Genomic DNA, 20,224 nt, shown 5'->3' with positions numbered 1-20,224 from the left:
GAGAAGCTCTTGTACTGCGGCATTTCAATCCTGAAGTAGAAAGGGCCAACATCAGTCTTCTTGACACTATCCAGCAGCATGGTGCAGTTGCGTGCTCCCAGATTTCCCAAAAACTGGGTTCGTTTTTTGTACTCCTCAGACAGTTTCCATTTGGGGAGATTGGTTGAGATGATCTTTTTCCCTTTCATCCAGAATCCTCTCCACCTGTTCAAGATCTTCTTTGAGGTGGGCTTGGGGTAAGTGTAGATGCAGGGAATAGCCACACAGGAGCCCTGCAGGACAGGAATCCTTTTCGGGATGGTTGCTGTCCATTGTCCACGAGAGGACTGGGTGTCATGGATCACTGAATACAAAAGAATACATTCATTTATCATTAAGTGTAAGGTGAATGCATCATCTTTTTTTAATTTAAAACTCACCGTTTAACAACAGAAAGGAAAACCACAGCTTCAGCTCCATCACTGATGAGGAAGAGGAATTAAAAGTGTTACAAAAAACATAAAAGCAATGAAATACATATTAAACTGTACTGATGTATTTATGTGCACATGCCAATAATTCACTTACCTTTTGATGGTTTTAATGTTTAATTTTTGAATAAGCCTTCATTTACAGTGCTTGTGACATATCTGCAGTGTCTTTGGATGTCATATTTATAGTCTAGCTTCACGCTTTAAAATTGAATGTTACCAAATGTTTTACAAAACGTTGAGCTCATAATGTGAGGGGGTGTTTAAACAGCTACAGCAGAAGCCCAGGAGAAGGAAATTGTTGCAATATGTGATAACCGTCTTGTTGTTTGCTCTGTTTAACATGTTCATTTGTTACTTTTTTCCACCAACAAATGAATACAGAAAGAAAATCCATGGAACACAGAGTTCCAGTAATGCACAGATGCAACAGGGAAAATGATGAGTCAACAAAGGACAAACTAGATAACTGCTGCTACAGCAAGGTCAACACGTTAAAAACAAAACTCGTGAGAATCAATAACAAGAACAATGCATCAATAGTCATAGATTATACCCAACTTAAGGAGGTAGACAGTTTGACTCTTTACACTGTGGACGGAGGAACAGATAAGACAAGAACAGCATTTAACATCTTAAATAACAACTGAAAAACAACTAAAAAAACAAACTGGCACTTAAAATCAAACAGAAAATTCAAGCATCAAAATCCATTCTGTTTTATGGATCCCAAACAGGGAAAATTACCACCAACATACTCAACATACTACAGACAAACATCAGCCACTGCATCTGAGACCATCACCATCGCCATCACCAACCTGTGTGTGAGTGCACCAAGCAAGAACCCATGGCATCGATCTTCAAATCTGGAGAAGGAAGAGGAGCTGGATAGGCCATACACACACAATCGATCACCTGTAAGGCATTAACATGGAACCCACAAGACAAATGGGAAAGAGAAAGACCTAGGACCACCTGGAGAAACACAGAGCAAGAGTAACTGACTGAGGGGCTGTCATGGATCGAAGACCGGAGAGGATGGACGGCTTTTGTCGATAACCTTTACTTAGGAAATATGAAGGCCATATAAATGTAGCTTTTTTCCACTCTGTGTTAAGTTTGTTTTAAGGGAAATACCACAGTGAACCACATCTTCTTTTGAGGAAATCAACATTGAGGAAATTTCCATTCCTAAATTTCACAGCTTTGCTGTTCAGGCATTTTTGACTCATGTGATGGTCAGACAAATGAGGTCATGAAACCTCATAAAGAAGAAATGACCTCTTCTGTATTTTATAGCTGTCCAGTGTATTACTGTAGGTTGCCACTCTAAGTTTGTAAACTGAAAAAATGCAGAAATGTACTTTTATGAATTTGAAATTCGCAGGAGTGATCTTGAATGCCCTTGAAATTCTCTACGTTATCCCATTTATTACACAACTACATCAATATTTTGATATGAAATGATTTGTGTGGTCACCGTCTAGTACGCTGTTTTATTACATTGCATTGTTACTCGGTTCTAGTTGGTCAATTATGGAATTTTACGTTTGTTATTTCTGAATGGCAGACTGCCACTATGAACTACATTATCCCTTACATAATGTACAGAAGAAGCTTTGATCTGTCACATAAGATAAATTACAGAGGAATAGTCTGAGGAATAGTGTTAGAGACAAACTCTGGAAGGACAACAGCAGACTCTCAGCTGTGATATAAGCTAGCGCTGATACACACTGATACACGTTGATACAACCAAGGTCGAGAAAGTCTCATTCCTCTGAAACATCTTGTTAGAATGCAAAATGATAGTACAAAAAAGAAGACATGACTTCCATTTTATTTACCACAGCTGGCTGCTTTTGTTAAGTTCAGTATTTTAAACACCAGTTGCAGTGCAGTAGAAGAGGAGTAGGCCATGTTTATCACTGTGATTTAGCAATGACAGCCACTTTTTAACCCTTTATTGTTTGTTGCAGTTCAAATGTAACATTACAATTAATAACTTAATCTTTAAACAAGAGCCTGAATCAGAAAAGAAAAAACAGAAGTTTCAGCTCCAGCACAGATGCCGCAGGAAGTGAATTGGCAAACATATTGAGAAAGACTAGAAACAACAAAATGTATCATTAAACCCGAAGTTTGTCAAGCGAAGTTGTTCAGCCGTACATCTAAAATGTCCTGTATTACTCAGTGGTGCAACACAGCACTAACACTGGCAGGTTAACAACAATAAAATAAATAAGAACAACAACAGAAAGTTGTGTTGTATTTGAATAGGTTTACTTTGATTCCTTTTGGTTCATTTTTTGTTGCAGTAATTCACATAGAAACCTGTATAGTGTGTGTTTTAAAAAGTAAAACCAATTTTGTTTGCCTAATTTCCTCAGGCAGTTTGTTCTAAAGTGCAGGCATGAAGAAAGTGCAGTCACCTTTGGTCCTGAGTCTAGCCCATGGAAAAACCAAAAGTGCCTTGTCTGATGATCTAAAGCTGTTTTCTGGCTCATAAGGAGTTGAAAGGTCATTGATATACTGTACCTATATTGACATATCAGACTAGGCCTTTTCTGCTTTAAAAGTATAGTTGAATCTTAAAATCATCTCAGAATCTCACAGGTAGCCACTAGCCACAACCTGCTATGTTTAATATTGGCCATGGAGCAGGTAAAGCGGTGCATTCAGCTGTAAATGGACAATGTGGACAATGTTTTTTTAATTATCACTTTCCACCATATCTACAATATCAGGTAGTCACAGAAAAAAAGGGAACAATCAGGGTTGAGGAAAATAAACTGTAAAAAGGGAAAGATCATAGTTACCATTAAAAGGAGAACATCAATTGTAGGTCAAAATAGGCAAGGGGGGGGGGGGGGGGTCAAATTTGTACAATGAGTAATAATAAGTCACATTCAAAGGCCTGATTCTCAAAAATAATAAACATTAGCAATGATGAAATGTTAGATTGCTCATTCAGTATAATAAATCAAGGCCAAATAAACAACTTTTTATATTGTTATATAAATAAATAGCTGCTATTTGTAGCTCGGAATAGCCTGATGGAATTGATAAGTATCCCCAGCAAACAGACGTGTAAATGACCCTCCATCTTCACTACATTTAGCACCAGGACACCCAAACCAACCCACGCAGCCATGTTATCTGTATAATTTTGTGCCTCTTGTGGTCCATTATCTGCTTGTGGTCATTTTGTTTCTATTTCTAGTTATGTCTTTGTGGTCTTTCTTTTTGTGGCCGTCTCTTATCTGATTTTAGGGAGGGGCCCGCTTGTGGCCCCAATAAATGCTGCTGTTTTAAAGCTTCAGCAGGATGTCCACAATCTCTATACAACACTGGTGAGGAAAATGCCATCGTGACCGATAATGAGCATGATTTTCTCTCTGAAAAAAATATTAGGAACCAAGCAAGTTCATGTTTTATAAACGAATAGCTAGTCTTTGAATTAATCCCTCAGAGGAAGCTGCGACTCCTTACTTCCTCGTGATAAGAAAGCCATGTTTGTACATAGACTGTACACAAAACAATGCAGAATACAAAAAAAGCCTTTAAAAATGTAAGTCCAAATAGATTTGTGAGTTGACGTTTTTCTATTATTTGGAATAATTCACATTTGCATATATATTGTCTGTGTGGTCCATACTTCGATCCATTCGAGCTGGAAAGGCCTGTAAAGACAGAGGTTTGGTCAATCAAAGGTCCCCTGTGAAGTTTAGGCTATTGTTACCATATTTTTATACTAAAACCCAACTGAGTGGGAGTATTGCACCTCAGTGTTGATGTAGACAGGTTCCTCAATGGCCTTCAGTTCAGAAAATTTCTTGTTCTCTTGTTTTTTGCAAGCGTCGCTGAAAAAAACAAAAGAAAAAGACCAGAAATGTTTCATGTCATGTCTTCACATTAAATATCTAGTGGATTAGCTGTTTTCTCTATCGTCAAAAGTCTTTGTGAGTCTAGTATTCATCTTTAACTTTTGGATTGCTGATATACACAGTGGTGACAGATTATATACTGTATCCATTCTAACTTGGTTTCACAGATCATGACACAAACCTTTTGGCTGGTTGTGATGATTCTCTGCTAAAATTTGCATAATATCCAGATTCCTCCCTGGTAAAGGATTGTGACCTGTGGAAATAGGTTCAAATGTATGATCCTATCATCTATCTATGTAAAGATATCCTAGGACACCCTCCCTATGTGTTTATGACCAAAGAAAATACTAATAAATGCTTTAAATAACATCTATTTCTTATTTTTTCCACGTTGGCCTCCAGCCGAATTAGATGTGCTGAAACTCAGATTGAAGGTGAGCACAGAGCAACTTTTCCCTTCTGCAGATGAATGTGAAAACAACCTTCTGCTGTCAAACCACACATACTGCACATCCTTCTGTGCAGGGAAGGTCAAACATCCAAGTGAAGTTACAATAAGCAAAACACATTTTTGAATGGAGGGGGACCTTACAATATGGTAAAAACCTCAAATGAGTTAAAAGAGAATTTACCTTTTGTATTTTATGTAAAGTACAATTCCGACAACAAGAATGATGATCAGAAGTGCAGCAATCGGTACAAAGATGGCACAATACTTCCACACTGGAGTCTCCAGGGGTGCACCGACTGTGGAGAACACTACAATTTATGTAAGAAGTGATATTTTAGATAAAGGAAACTCAGATTTTGACATATCAAATGTTATCATTGGAAGCAAACCGTGTACACTTACTTGTTGTTGTTTCAATGGTGGGTAATGGTTGCGTTATAGTATCTAATAAAAATAAAGAAAAGTTAAAAAAAAAAAACAGCTTTATTATAATTACATTTACCCTACTTTTTTATTATAGTGATTGTAGAAATAAGAAAAGCCAATTGGCGAACTGAAGAGCACAAAAATATATATACACGTGAATGAGATAATAAAGACTGAGAGGTTATACCTGGCCTAAGAGTGACTGGTATAACACCTGGACCTGTGGGAGAAACATGTGAAGTATTCATTTAATTTCAGAATCAGAATCAGAATCAGGTTTATTGCCAGGCAATTTTCATCGCAAGGAATTTGACTTGATTTGACAGTGCCTACATAAATATAAACCTGAACACAAGCAAACTAAACATATGGCATTGAATTATATACATGAAATATAAGTGACTGTATTTGTATGACCAGTGCAGATATATATTTAAATCATGATCAAAATGTGTTACTGAAATTCTTACCAGACATATAAATGCTGACATAATCTGCTCTGAAGCTGTAGTTGTCTCCCTTTGCGATTACTCTCACATAGATATTTGGTATGTTTTCCGTGATGTTAAAGATCACAAGGGAGCAGTCTCCTTTGGGTTTTTTTCCAGTGGGCATTTCATATTTTTTCCCAATGAGCCTGGTCTTTCCTCTGTACTTCGCAAGCACAAATGTTTCATTCGGGTGAGAAACGTATGCATTGCGGTCATTGTCAAAGGTATTAAAGGTGCTCCGCACAGGTGTTTTCCAGTACACTTGAAGATTTTCAGTACGTTGTTTGGGCGGATAGGTAAACATACAGTCTATGGTCACGTCCGAGCCCTTTGTTGCTTTAATGCTTCTAGTGACCGTCATATTCCAGTTTTGACCTGTGTTCAAAACCAAAACCAGAATTTATATTTATCAAAGCTCATTCTTCCCAAGATAACATTCAGACTAAACACATCGACTCGTTATGTCACCCACCTTTTGAAAAAGAAGCCAGGATCAATATGAAACTAAGATCAATCAGGACCGGCAGCTTCATCTGATCCAAGAACGACATTTTGAGGTTAACCCATATAATCCCGAAACCTTAGAGTGAACTCAGTTTTACAGCTGAATCATCACATCCGTTTGCCTACATGCCACAGCCTTCTGGAGTACAAACGGTTTGTATTCTGCATGTGTAAAGGAAATACTCACTGTGAGAGGGGACCAAAAAGAAGCGGTCAGGCTTTGTTTTGCTGGGTCAATATGTATTAGATCTTAACAATGATGTGAAATTGTTGGGTGTGTTTCCTGTTTCAGTGTGACAGAAAAAAAAGGAAGTTGGTACAGAAAAGTGAACACTGACCAGGGTATGACTTTCTCATTGAGTTTCGGAGAAACTTCAGTACCAACACTGTACAGTGAATGTGTGCTGCATATAAAGGATATTGACTTGAAGCTTCTTTGTGCAGTATATTTTAAAGGTTATTTAAATCACAAACAATTTTTGTTTTGAGTTTTTTACACTCAAAACAGTAACTCAGAAGTGTTAAGATATTAAGTAAGTGTTGACTTCACAAGTATGAAAATGCTCCAGTGCCTTCGAGTTTGTATCTAAATTAAAGTTGCTGTTTTTTTTTTAAAAAAAGCTAAGAATCCTGACATACCCATGTGTAAACTGTCCCTCCTGCACTGGCCACAAAGGTCACTAAAAGATTTTCAGCAGTCTGGAGTGGAACAAAAAGCTTTATCTTTCAGAATTGCATTTTTTTTTAGCATTAAATCCCCTCTTTGTGTGACTATCCCTGCTGCAGAAACACAGCCCATGAAAGCACAAAGAAGAATTTCAAAACTGAAAAGACAGTAACCCTCTTGGTATTTTTCCTCAGAACAACTGTGGATTTGTCCCAATCACTTTAATTTAAATGGATTGTAATTCATTTATTATATAGAGCCTTTCTAGTCTCTAAAGCACACTAAAGGTGCTTTTACACCACTGGCCACATTCACACACGTTGACACACACACATTCATACTGATAGCAGAGGTTGATTTCATCTGCTCATCGGGATCTGGTCTAATTCTCATTCATACACCGATGGCACAGCCTTGGAGAGCAATTTGGGGTTCGGTGCCTTGCCTAAGGACACTTAAGATAAAATAAGATATTCCTTTATTAGTCCCACAAAGGGGAAATTTCCTTTTTACAGCAACAAAGTGGAAAGTAAACATAGAGAAACATCAATAAGAAACAATAAATCATAACAAGCAATATAAAAAAAGGAAATAAAGAAAGATATGAACAATAAAAATGCGGGGAAATATAAAATGTAAGGAAAATAGGAAGGAACATTATATACACAATATTTATAAATTTACAGATTTACAACATGGACACTTTTTTTCTGATTAGTGGACGACCTGCTCTCCCTCCTGAGCCACAGCTGCCCTTAATCACAGGACTGCTTCCTGTGCGCACCGTCAGGGGAGATAAACCAGGCAAATGTGCCTATAGGATGTCCATTTATATGTAAATTTTGCAATGACAACTATAAAACCCCTTAAACGTCCCATAAAGGCACTAAACATTACATTGTAGCTGCCCCAATAAACTTGGAGTTTCTGCTCGGTTTGCTGTTACATCTGTTAAGATTGTGCAGCATGGACTATGTTTTGGTAGCAACAGAAGATCAAAGGTCAACAACTGAGTCAATTTTAGCTCAAATGTTATTTTTGTTTGTTTTCTGTATAGCATATTACACATCTGTCATTAGATTCAGTTTCAGAAGGCCATGAAACTGCTTGATAAGTACAAATTAATGATTTGACCTATTCATTTGCTTATATAGATTAGAAGATATATATTTTTTTCTAAGCTCTATTTAAGAACTTGTTAAAACACTCATGGGTCTTTTGTTTTGTTACATCAGCAAGTGCAAGCAAACTTGATTAGCTTCCAAGTTGAATTGGCCACGAAGTAGGAAAAACATCAAATGGAAATGATCTCCATTTAAGCTTAAAGGGGAACACCACTTAAATCAATCGATGTTATTTCCATATTTCAGTCAATATTTATGAACATGAGATCTCGCTCAAAGCCAGAGCCAAAGTAAACCTCAAAAGTCTGATCTAATCAAGTATAAAGTTTTTGCTAATGTTCATGTTTACTTATAATTTCAGACTGTCTTTGACCGTAGGTACTGTGGTACTTTATGACATGCAGTACTGCAGTACCTGTTCTTGGCATGCGGTAACACAATTATATAGTATAATAATAATAATGTGGGTGTTCACACTGAACATTATTCTGAAGAAATCTTTTTACAAAACAGTTTTTATTTGTTTGTCTGTTTCGTATTATGAACGAATGTTTTTTGGATTATGAACATGTGACTTCCATATCCTGTCCAGATGCATCAGGGGCATTCCTACATAACAAGAGGAGGTCCAGTGATGCTTTGCTCTCAGACATTAGCAAGAAGTCTACTATGTTATTTACATATCTGTGAACACGAGCACCTCTCTCTGAAATCCAGACACCAGAGAAGTAAGTCTCAAACATGGGATACAACCAAGTATGCAGTCTGGAACAGCTCCAAAGTCAAAGATTTTTTAAATAAATATACACAAAAAAGCATAATGTTTTATTGTAGTAGTGAAACAGACAGTATACCCATATACTCAGAACATTCCCCTTGGTGCTCTCAGTGTAATCAATAACATATTTCACAATCCATTGGCTTTAGAGCAGCTCTAGACGTTTTAGCACAACATTTTTCATGTTTTTCTAATATTATAGGACTGTCATAGACCATTGGAACAAGATGCATAAATGTTGACAATGGGCGCGGCTTCATGCTGTTAAATGAGACCACTAGATGGAGTGAAATCCAATGTGAACTTTAGCACTCAAGTCCACCTGGAATGTGAGTTAAACTCGGATCTCAAGGTGCAGTCACATGACTGCCAGAGACTCAACAGAGCTGGAAATGGCTCGCTGAAACTCATCTAACAAGTCCTGTGATCCTGAACGAGCCACTGACTCCTTTGTTGATGTCCTCGGCTGCAGATGGGTGTCGGGAAGAGACGAGCTGTTTAGGGGAGCAGTAGTCTGCGGGGGGATGACAGTTTGGTCCCTGTATACAAGCTGTTCTTCACCTGTGCGCGAGCGGCGGCTTGGTCGGGAGTACTGCAGGTACAGATGGAGGATCTGGAGCCCGGGAGTCCGCGTCAGGCAGCCGAAGATGAGTCTAACTCACCGGACACTCACCGGTCAGATGTCCGCTTCCAAAGTAGGGTAGCAGCGGTCAGCTCTCCTGCTATGTCCGCTGGACGTCTCACCTTACCTGGAGTCATGGACGCTGAGGGGAGGCAAGGCAAGGCAAGGCAGCTTTATTTGTATAGCACTTTTCATACACAAGGCAGACTCAAAGTGCTTCACAGCACAACATGTCATGAATTCAAATGCATTACAGGAAGACAAAGAGAATAAAAACATAGACAATAATCAAAACAGTGCGGACGTTAAAAGTGCCAAGATTTAGCAGAAAGCTAAGGTGAACATAAAAGTTTTCAGTCTAGTTTTAAAAGTGGTCAGAGTGGGTGAAAGTCTCAAATCTTCAGGAAGTTTATTCCAGCTGTTTGTTGCATAATGACTGAAAGATGCTTTCCCTTGATTTGAGTTTACTCTGCGAACCACTAACAGATTGGTCTCAGAGGATCTTAGTGATCTAGAAGGCTTATGTAGTGGGAGCATATCAGTGATATACCTCGGCCCTAGACCATGAAGTGATTTATATGTGAGCAGGAGGATTTTGAAATCAATTTTCTGACGTACAGGAAGCCAGTGTAATGATTTAAGAATTGGTGTAATGTGCTCACATTTTTTGGTCTTTGTTAGAACTCTAGCAGCAGCGTTCTGAACGAGCTGTAGCTGCCTGACAGTTTTTTTGGGAAGACCTGCAAGGAGACCGTTACAGTAGTCTAGCCTACTGGTTATAAAGGCATGGACAAGTGTTTCTAAGTCTTGAGCTGACATGAGCCCTCTAAGTCTTGTTACATTTTTAAGGTGATAGTAGGCCGATTTTGTTACTGATTTGATGTGACTGTCGAAATGTAAATCAGAATCCATAATAACCCCAAGATTTCTGGCTTTATTTGAGGTTTTCAGGGACAGTGATTGAAGGTGTTGGATGACTTTAGACCTTTCTTTCTTAGCACCAAAAACAATTATCTCAGTTTTATCCTCATTTAGTTGAAGGAAATTTTGGCACATCCAGTGTTTGACCTGCTCAATGCACTGGCACAGAAGATCTATGGGGCGATAGTCATTTGGTGATAGCGCTACATAGATTTGGGTGTCATCGGCATAGCAATGGTGGTCAATGTTATTATTTTGCATGATTTGTCCTAGTGGGAGCATATAGATATTAAATAAAGTCGGCCCCAAGATTGAACCTTGGGGGACTCCACACGTTACGTTGGTTTGTTCTGATACAAAGTCGCCAATGGAAACAAAATAGTTCCTATCTTGTAGATATGACTTGAACCAGTTTAGGACTGTGCCTGAGAGCCCCACCCAGTTTTCCAACCTGTCCAAAAGTATTGAGTGGTCGACAGTGTCAAATGCAGCACTGAGGTCCAATAGCATTAGTACTGAAGTTTTGCCAGAGTCTGTGTTAAGACGGATGTCATTTATAACTTTAATAAGGGCCGTCTCTGTGCTATGAAAAGGTCTAAATCCTGACTGGAGGTTGTTGTGGCAGCCAGTAGAAGCCAAGAAGTGATTTAGTTGTTGGAGTACAACTTTCTCAATTATTTTACTTATGAATGGTAGATTTGAAATTGGTCTGTAGTTGTTGATAATAGAGGCATCTAGGCTCCGCTTTTTTAGAAGAGGTTTAATGACTGCAGTTTTGAAGGCCTTTGGGAAATTGCCCGATTGAATAGAGTTATTAACTATTTGCAATACGTCTGTTGATAGGCAGTCAAAAACATTCTTAAAGAAGTTGGTAGGTAAAGCATCGAGACAGCAGGTGGTTGGCTTTAGATTCGTCACTGTTTCCACTAGAGTTTTAGAGTCTATGGCATTAAAGCTTGCCATCATTGCTGTGTTATTTTGGCCTAAACGGGGTGGTGATCCAACTTTTTTGTTTGAGATATTGATGGCACGTCTGATGCCTTCAATTTTATTAGTATAAAAGAATGCAAACTCATTGCATTTCTGTGTGGAATGGAGTTCGGCTGGTATTTGTGTTGGGGGGTTGGTCAGTCTGTCGACAGTTGCAAATAGGGTTTTGGCCTTATTAGTGTTGCTGTTTATGATATTGGAGAAGAATGTTTCTCTAGCACTTTTTAAGACTAAATTGTAGGCCTGGAGCCTCTCTTTATAGATGTCATGGTGAATATGAAGTTTTGTATTTCGCCAGATTCGTTCAGCCTTCCTGCACTCTCTTCTCTGGGCTGTTACAACAGCAGCTTTTCTCCAGGGTGCCTTTTGCTTACCAGAAATCGTTTTAACTGTAACCGGTGCAATGACATCTAAGATATTCACAATTTTGGAATTAAAGTTGTTTACAAGATCATCAGCATGGCATGGGTTTAGAGGTGGTAGCGAGGAGATGGCATTTTTAAAGAGTACATTAGCATGTTCATTGATGTAGCGCTTTTTGACATTCTTTGATTCTGTTTGTGTCTCCGGAATTAAAGAAATATTAAAGAAAACACAGAAGTGATCAGACAATGAAAGATCAGTCACAAGAACATCAGAAACATTGAGACCTTTTGTGATAATCAGGTCCAGGGTGTGTCCTTTACAATGAGTAGCCTCTTTCACATGTTGAGACAGGTCAAATGTATCTAAAATAGTAAAAAGTTCCTTTGCACCCTTGTCATTCGAATCGTCAATATGAAAATTAAAGTCACCAGTTATAACTAGGCAGTCAAAGTCAGTGGAGATACTAGACAATAATTCGGTAAAATCATCGAAAAAATTTGCTGAGTATTTAGGTGGCCTGTAAATAATTAACAGAAGAATTTTGGGAGAGCATTTCAACACAGCACACAGGTATTCGAATGATGTAAAATCACCAAGTGACATCTGTTTCCCCTGAAATATGTTTTTAAATATAGCAGCAACCCCTCCCCCCCTTTTCCCAGATCTACATACATCAATAAAGTTATAGTTGGGGGGTGATGTCTCGATCAGAATGCTTGCACTGTTATATTGCTCCAGCCATGTTTCAGTTAAAAACATAAAATCAAGTTTGGAAGTAGTAATAAAATCGTTGACTAAAAATGATTTGTTATTCAGAGACCTAACATTGAGCAGACCCATCCTGATGGTGTTATTGACAGGCTTCGATGTTGACTTTGATTTGGAGAGGATAGGAATGAGATTGTTCAGGTTAGCAGGGTGTCTACGTTTCCCAATGTTCTCTCTCTTGGTAGTCACAACAGGAATGCAGAAGGTGCCATGCTTTGACGTAGGCAGCCTTGGGCCCAGCTGATAATGTGGTCTACTGCTGAACCCTGTTTTGTATCAATAATATTCAGGACTGCTGTCAGGGCGGGGCGGGGGTGGCCATGAGGGGGGGGAGGAGGAGTGGGCAGCGTCAGAGCTGGAATGAACTACTGGAAGTGGACGTTGAGGGAGTAGAGGGGGTTTACGTAAGAGGGGCGGAGTAGGGCTGAGGGTTTGTGAAGCACACTTTCGTGGAGGGGGGGGAGGAGGTGGGAGGGAGGTGCCACTGAGATAACGCTGAGGGGGGGATCGCTGAGGTCGGTCAAGGGGAGTAAAAATAGGAGTAGGGCGGGGAGTGGGTGGGGGTAGCTCCCGGAACTCCAAAGGGGATAAGGGGGGAGAAAGGCTTACTTGAGGGAGGGAGAAGGATGGAGACCTGGATTTAGGCTTGGGGGGTGTGGGGGAGGGATCTTCAAGCCCATTTGAAATGAAAGGGGAGGTAGAGGGGGATGGACACGTCTCCTCTTTGCTCCGGTGTCTCTCATGGTCAGCGCTCTCCTTTTGCAATGGCGGTCCTCCTTCGACGTTCATGATAAGCTGTGTTGTGTCTGTCTTTTCCTTTGGTTCCTCTTGTCTCTTGTCCTTGGCAGTGTTAATAGATGGATGACGCAGGAAGTAAGACATGTTGGTCATGAAAAGCTTTACTCCCAGCTTATTTAGACAAAGTCCGTCTGCCTTAAAAAGAAGGAGGGTCGACGAGTCAAGACTGAGGATGCATATTTTCAAAAACGGTAGGCTACATCTATCTATCTATCTATCTATCTATCTATCCATCTATCCATCTATCCGTCTATCCATCTATCTATCTATCTATCTATCTATCTATCTATCTATCTATCTATCTGTCTATCCATCTATCTATCTTTTGGCTTTAGGCATTTCATGACAAACTTAATATTAATATATCTAATCTAACTTTCATTATACTAACTTTTCTCATATCTTAATCTAAAATATTTGTCATTGTCTCATTTTAGTAGAAACTGATGATTGTGAGGTCACAACAGGGCAAGCATACATCTTAAATAATCCCATAATGCCCATTTAGAAATATAAAGTCTTTACTAATCCAGTATTCATACCTTCTGTATTAATACAGTACGGTATTGTATGACAATTTCTTGGCATGCCGTTAAGTATCTAACCTATAATAATGTGTTTTTTCACACTGAACAGTGTCTTGATGAAACAAACAAAAAGCTTTTACAAAATTGTTTCATTTGTTTGTCGTTTTAAAAAAGTTGTCGTCTTTTTTTAATTTGGATAAATGTGTGACTTTCATATCTAGAAAACTACAGACCAAGAGGTAGTCAAGTGATGCTCTGCCCCAAGACACTAACCGAGCCACAGTCGAACCATTCTCTCAAATCTAACATAGCATTGTACATCAGACCCCCTCGGGCAAAAGAACTCCACAGCGTGACTGCTGTAATAACACAGACAGATACCCTTTAGACGGCTGGTAAGATTCCTAAGAAGCCGAATTAAATCACATGAGATTCACCAGCCGGACGAAAACATTCAGCGAAGTGTGAAGCTAAGAAATGAGGATACCTCTGTTTCAGAAGTTGCTTCAGTGCACACATAGGATAAAACAAACCCTTAAACACATGTATGTCGCTCAACTGGTCCTGTCAGTATCTTGGCATGCTGATTGATTTGGCACCAGTCACAGGACAACAAACATCAACACGTAGGATTTCTGGCTGGGGTAAAACATCACTCTGAATCTATCACATATGAGCAAGAATGTGAAAACTCGCCCTCCTTTCCTTTGGCCTTTTGACCTTTATGCACATTCCATCCCTACAAACATGGAGACCAAAGATTAAAGAACCCGCAGAGCGAAACATTACATTAGAGGTCCAGAATCCTTGTCTCAAATCCCAATGAAAGCCGGGTAAAGTTCACAAAACTTGGGATCAGCGATTGTTTCCTAAATATGTCCTCGTTTCCCAGCTGCAAAGCTCTATTTCTCACATGTGACGTGTTCAGGGTGTTTGTTTTTGGTTCGGGGGAGGTTTGACCAGATGATAATAGGTCAACTGGTGAGTTATATTGACTCACTGTAAATGATGAAATGGTTTTCAATCCTCTTCCAGGCGGCGTGTGTCCCTCTGAGCGTGGCCTGGTGTGGCGGTTCCTGTTTGGGATGTACCCGTGCAGCTCGACAGCTTTAGAGCGCTCTCTGCTTCAGGAACAGATGGTCGTACGTTACCGGGTAATGAAGAGAAAGTGGCAGCAGCTCCTTCCTTTGGCCGTACGGATGCGCCTCAACGGCACTGACGGTAAAAGCCTAAAAACGTGCCCCAACTCTGTCAAAACCAAGAAAGTCTCAAGTGTTTCAATGTTTCATTCTTGTTTTTATCTTTTTCCCTGCCCTACTTTCTCTCTTTTAAAACGTCTATAACCACTTGATCCTATACCTTTGTTCCAGCTGAGTTGGTGGCAGCAGTCAGATACTTTGACCAGAGGCAGGAACAGGCCCAGCAACAGACCCAGGACCAGTCTGAGGAGGTCAGGGAAAAACTGTCTTTCTTGGAGCTTCAGGCACAGGTTAGATGAGCTAAATAAGCATAATGTTTATATTTCAATGTTATGTTTCCTGTTTTATATGTGCTTCTGTTTTTTATTGTGTTTTTTTAGATTTCTCGATTCATCGTTTATTTACATGTGGTATCATTTAAGTGTTTATCACTTCAGTCTGTCTGTGTGTGCACTCAACAGCTGAAAGATTTTTGCATTTAGATAGTGACACTTCACATGCAGCTTCAACAGAATGAACTGACACTAGTGTACACAGTCCACACATTCCTATTATCATGTCTAGCGCATTAACAATATTGAGTGTATTCAAATGCATGGACTCCAATAATGCAGTTAACGCACAATCCATAATTGGACAATTAAAACGTTTTAATTCCATTCCTGTTGTCAGATATTGTTTGAGCGGGTCACGTTTGACCAAGATGAGCTTCGAGAAGCCACACGAATCATTGACAAGGACGTGCCAAGAACCAACAGAGACCTGAACTATTATCAGTAAGTCATTGTGAGCCACTGTTGTGTTTTTTGATATACTTAATGTGTCAACACATAGTATATGGTATGTGGTTGCTGACCCTTGACATGACGTTTGTGGGAGTAGGCAATAGAGTGGGGTAAGTCAGGTTTGACATATTGTTTTAAGACCATAATCCCGATACAATCAACTCTTCAAGGGGAACCGACATTCCCATATGTCATTTCCATGACCTTGGAAATATATAATTTGTAAACATGAGGTATACTCTTTCAAAGCCAAAAATCAGAGATGTTAGTCTCAAACTTGATGTCGTCAGGAGCTGCTCCATTGAGATTGAAAGATAGATTTTATTTTTTTCCTTTTTTTATACTTAAATGAGCTTTATTCTACTGTAGTGTTCTCAGAAACAGAACCTGGCAACAGAACAGAAAATGCACCCACATGCTGGCATACTAGCGTGCTATTTGATAGGTTAAAATAGTATGTGAGTTTTTTTTAGTATTTCAGAAACCTTTGTGTACTATTTCCGGGGAAATATTATATTATGTAACACTGAACCCTGAGCTTGCATGAATATCCCACAATGCAATGCAGTAGTAACAACAATTTTCATAGCAGACAAACAGACAGCGACCAAGGCAGCTCTCCAATGTCAATAATGCTTCAATTAACAATTCTTATTCATATTAAAAATAAGTGATTTTGTTACCCATGACCGTTGGACTAGTTGCTTATCTGGCAAAGTCTGGCGAGCTGAGGTTTGCAAGGGTTACAAAAAACAACGTAATAGTCATTTTACCTCATTCCTATTGATTAAAAAGATGTCTAACTGACGAAAGAGGTGATCGTAATTGTTCACATGTTCGGCCGTTGTTGTCTGTTTTGTTTCAACGGAGCGTTTGGACCTGGAAATCGTATTTTGAAAGGGGGTTACTTCAGACTTCAAAGCCGGATAGAATTCATATTCGTATTTAGTGGATATAGTATATAATATCGGACACAGACACAGACCATTCCCCTGGATTCTCTCATCTACAACGTCTTTCCTAATTCAGCATCTATGCAGCAGCTCAGACTTTATACTTTATGACATCACACATTTGAGGTTTAGCAGTTTAGTTTTGGGATTTTGTCCTAGAAAATGAGGGTAGTTCCCCTTTAAGGCCACATGTTTTTTAAGTTTTTAATCTTTAAACAAAACAAGGAATCCCTGGCATATTATTGCACAGCACTTAGTAACGCAGGTCTCTCACACTTTGTTTTCGCTTGGCTTAGGCTATATTAAAATTTACTAAAGGCCAGAAGTGCCCAATGCCGGTCCTGGAGGGCCACTGTGCTGCATGTTTTAGGTTTCTCATTGCTCTTACACACCTGATTCTAATGATGTGCTCGTTATCAAGCAGCTGAAGCTCGTCACAGATTTCAGAATTGTTAGAACCAGGTGTGTTAGAGCAGGAAGAAACCAAAAACATGCAGGGCAGTGGCCCTCCAGGAGCAGGATTGGGCACCCCTGCTATAGGCTATAAGAATTTTCTACCTGTTAACAGAAAGACCTTTGGCCCTTAATTCAAAGATTATTTAGTTTGGTGAGCTGTCAGTTGCTCTGAATTAAGATAAACACTGAGAAAAATAAACAGACCCAATTTGATTTGGGAGTTTCCAGGATATTTTGTCTCCTGCCCCTCAGGAATCCAGAACCAGCCTGACTGCTACTGCTAAATAAGCATGTTGGTACAATGCTGAAATGATACATACAATGTAAAAATGAACATGGAGTAAATTAGATTATAGTTTGAAAGCTTAAGCTTAAATTTCAATCACTTATACGTATGTTTGAAAGTGTTGACAGTGTATGAAAGAATAAAAGGCATTCAAGTAAAAAATCTATTCTAGTATTTTCGTACTGAAAACAGAAATGTTCGTTGTTGCCTTCCCTATAAATATGAGGGAGCAACTACCCTCGTATTCTATGTTTGTATGTATGTATTCTATGGGTTATTACCATTACTATTGATAAGGCTTATCAATAATATTAAAGCTGCCAACTCTATATATTGACTCATTCTGCTCATTTCACTTCTGCAGGGGGGAAGGTTCGGGCAATCTGTTGGTGTTGAGAGATATCCTCATCACTTATGCTGCTTTTCATCCAGGTAGACAACAAGAATGAGCCCACCTCAGGTTTATTGACACTGACAAGATCAGACAACATTAGAGGAGGCGTGTTGTGCCGTTAAAGACACTGACTGTTGGTTGTTTGTGCACCACTTTGTCTCCATTGTTGGTCCAGAGGTCAGTTATGCCCAAGGAATGAACGACCTGTGCAGCCGGTTCCTGGAGGTTCTCGACTCTGAGGTTGACACTTTCTGGAGTTTTTCCTGCTATATGGAGAAGTTCTCCAAGGACTTCAGGGCTGATGGGCTGCACAGGAAAATAGGTGGGATTACCAAAAAAGAAATGCAACTTTATGTATAATAAATGTTACATTTTCCAAGCTGTTGTAAAATGAGATTCCCTCCTAAATGCACTTGCAAAAAACATTTGGGGACCTCTAGTGGTAAAACAAGGATTTTGAAAATGTATCTCCAGAACAATAATTTCAGTCTGTCATATTACAGTAAAGTGTTGGGAGTTTTCTCATGCAATAAAATAAAATAAAATTCAATTAAAATAGATATACACACAATCACAAAACACATTAGATATTAATTCAATTCACTCTGTCTAGAACAAAGAACAAACCTTTTTGTTTTAGACATGTTTTATTTATAGCTTATACAGTAGCCTGTTGCCCCAGCAACCAGGCCCCGGATCCTCAGAAATGGATGGATGGATGTTTTACCTGCCACTCCAGCTTCCACTGTAACAAAGCACAGTCTATAAATTAGTTTAGATACTGTAGTGTATGCATATGAAATAGTTGTGTTTGATGATGTCTTTTAGAGTTGGAGGCAGCCCTGTTGAAGGAACTAGACCCTCAGCTTTATGCTCATTTGGTTACAGACAGCATGGAGAGCTTCACCTTCTGCCACAGGTACAGTGTATCTATCGGGCAGATCTATGGTACCATTCTGTATTCGTATTCTCTATTTCTGAATGTGTATTTATGTGTTTTTATTTTAGTGAACATTTTGTTTGTGTGCTTGCATGTGTCGTGTGCCCTTTAAGGTGGCTGCTTCTGGGTTTCCAGAGGGAGTTTGAACACAGTGACGCATTACGTTTGTTCGAGATTCTGAGCTGTGACCACTTGGAGCTTATCTCCCAGCAAGTAGACCGAGCTCGTTATCAGGAAAGGCTGGCGCGGAAATGCAACACAGGTAAAAATCCCAGAACTCATGTTGGCAGAGTAAATAAGGCTGAATGGGGATAGTTACCTCTGTTGAATGTCTGACTTTAATGTAGAGATATGTCCCAGCAGAGCACAATTTAGAGTCCCGACAGCAGGCCATCAACACCGACTTCACCTTTGAGCTCTTCATCTGTGCAGCCATCCTGTTAGAGAACAGAGAGTTTCTGCTGCGGTGCCGAGATGATGTACAACTCATCCAGTTTACTAGCAGGTTTGTCTGTATGCTAAAACATGAAAATATCATCACAAAAAAGGCATCGTGTACTTGTAAATGAATGTGGCGGTTAAACTTTTTGCCTTTTTGTGCAGCCTTCAGGGAACACTGGACCTGAACAGCACGCTGAAGCAAGCGGAGCACCATTTGTACAACTACTGCAAGCGCTGTGCTTGGGACTATATGAATGGCTGCTGCAGAACAGAGAAGACCAAAGAAGAGGACTTTTTATATCAACTCCGTAGTTTACTTGTTTTAAAGTGATACCTGATGTCAAAGACTGTAATGAAACTGTAATTTTTACAAGGGGGACATATAATCCCTATTTAGAGTTTTGATGGCACATATTCTTAATCTTTATATTTCTGAGGGAAACACACTGATGGCTGCTTACTTTAAATTTGAAAACTCACTGCTTTTTATTATAAATGTACAGTATTTATTTTAAGACAGTTGACCAACACCAACTGTGAGTTATTTTGGTTGCTCTCCTGAACATCCATGAATATGAAAATACTTAATATCTTAGTAGGAGATAGGAATCCACACTTTAAAGGGTTTGTTTTTCTGGGTTATGTAATTTTCAACTGCTAGAAGAAAACAACTACTCAACTGCGGCATGTGAATGTAAGATCTGGTGTGTCGCAACAGGTGGTTGCTCTGTAACGAACTGCAGTTATATTTAATGCCAGATGGCCTATGTGTCAGAGAGGCCTATGTAACAAGAATAGACGTTCAGTTTTTAAGCTCTGGTAGAAGGATCATGCAGTAAGGGGAAGGAAAACTTACTGCACTGCTGTGTCTTAAATAGTGAATGAAACATATACACAATATAAATAACCTGATGTTGATACCTCAATAAAACCACTGAAGATTGACCCCTCTTATTATAAACCAGCTGCTGCTA

General features: G+C 39.3%; 2 protein-coding genes across 5 annotated transcripts; one reads left to right on the top strand and one right to left on the bottom strand.

Moving 5' to 3' along the window:
• Window positions 1-3,160: 3,160 nt before the first annotated feature.
• Window positions 3,161-6,092, bottom strand: LOC310950185 (uncharacterized protein; the record flags this gene model as incomplete). Its single annotated transcript, XM_083917847.1, has 6 exons — window positions 3,161-4,156; window positions 4,258-4,336; window positions 4,996-5,110; window positions 5,217-5,258; window positions 5,428-5,460; window positions 5,711-6,092. The coding sequence occupies 6 exons, from the start codon at window positions 6,090-6,092 to the stop codon at window positions 4,082-4,084; spliced, it is 726 nt and encodes a 241-aa protein (XP_083773973.1). The 3' UTR covers window positions 3,161-4,081.
• A 7,116-nt stretch (window positions 6,093-13,208) lies between these two features.
• On the top strand, window positions 13,209-20,176 carry LOC310950522 (TBC1 domain family member 15). 4 transcript variants are annotated; one of them, XR_014593297.1, is made up of 10 exons: window positions 13,209-13,460; window positions 14,832-15,017; window positions 15,167-15,285; window positions 15,668-15,771; window positions 17,840-17,907; window positions 18,045-18,191; window positions 18,698-18,788; window positions 18,923-19,071; window positions 19,157-19,314; window positions 19,413-19,475. XR_014593297.1 is itself a non-coding variant. In XM_083918375.1 (10 exons), the coding sequence occupies exons 1-10, from the start codon at window positions 13,352-13,354 to the stop codon at window positions 19,579-19,581; spliced, it is 1,215 nt and encodes a 404-aa protein (XP_083774501.1). In that variant the 5' UTR covers window positions 13,209-13,351; the 3' UTR covers window positions 19,582-20,176. The 4 variants fall into 4 exon arrangements, 3 of the variants coding, with proteins under 3 accessions (XP_083774501.1, XP_083774500.1, XP_083774499.1); XM_083918375.1 differs by having other exon boundaries at window positions 19,242-19,314; window positions 19,413-20,176; XM_083918374.1 differs by having other exon boundaries at window positions 19,173-19,314; window positions 19,413-20,176.
• Window positions 20,177-20,224: the final 48 nt, after the last annotated feature.

The sequence above is a fragment of the Echiichthys vipera genome (assembly GCF_963691815.1).
Source record: "Echiichthys vipera genome assembly, chromosome: 8".
Classification (NCBI taxonomy): domain Eukaryota; kingdom Metazoa; phylum Chordata; class Actinopteri; order Perciformes; family Trachinidae; genus Echiichthys; species Echiichthys vipera.
The sequence above is the reverse complement of the archived record's forward strand: the minus strand, read 5'-3'. Positions and strand labels throughout refer to the sequence as shown.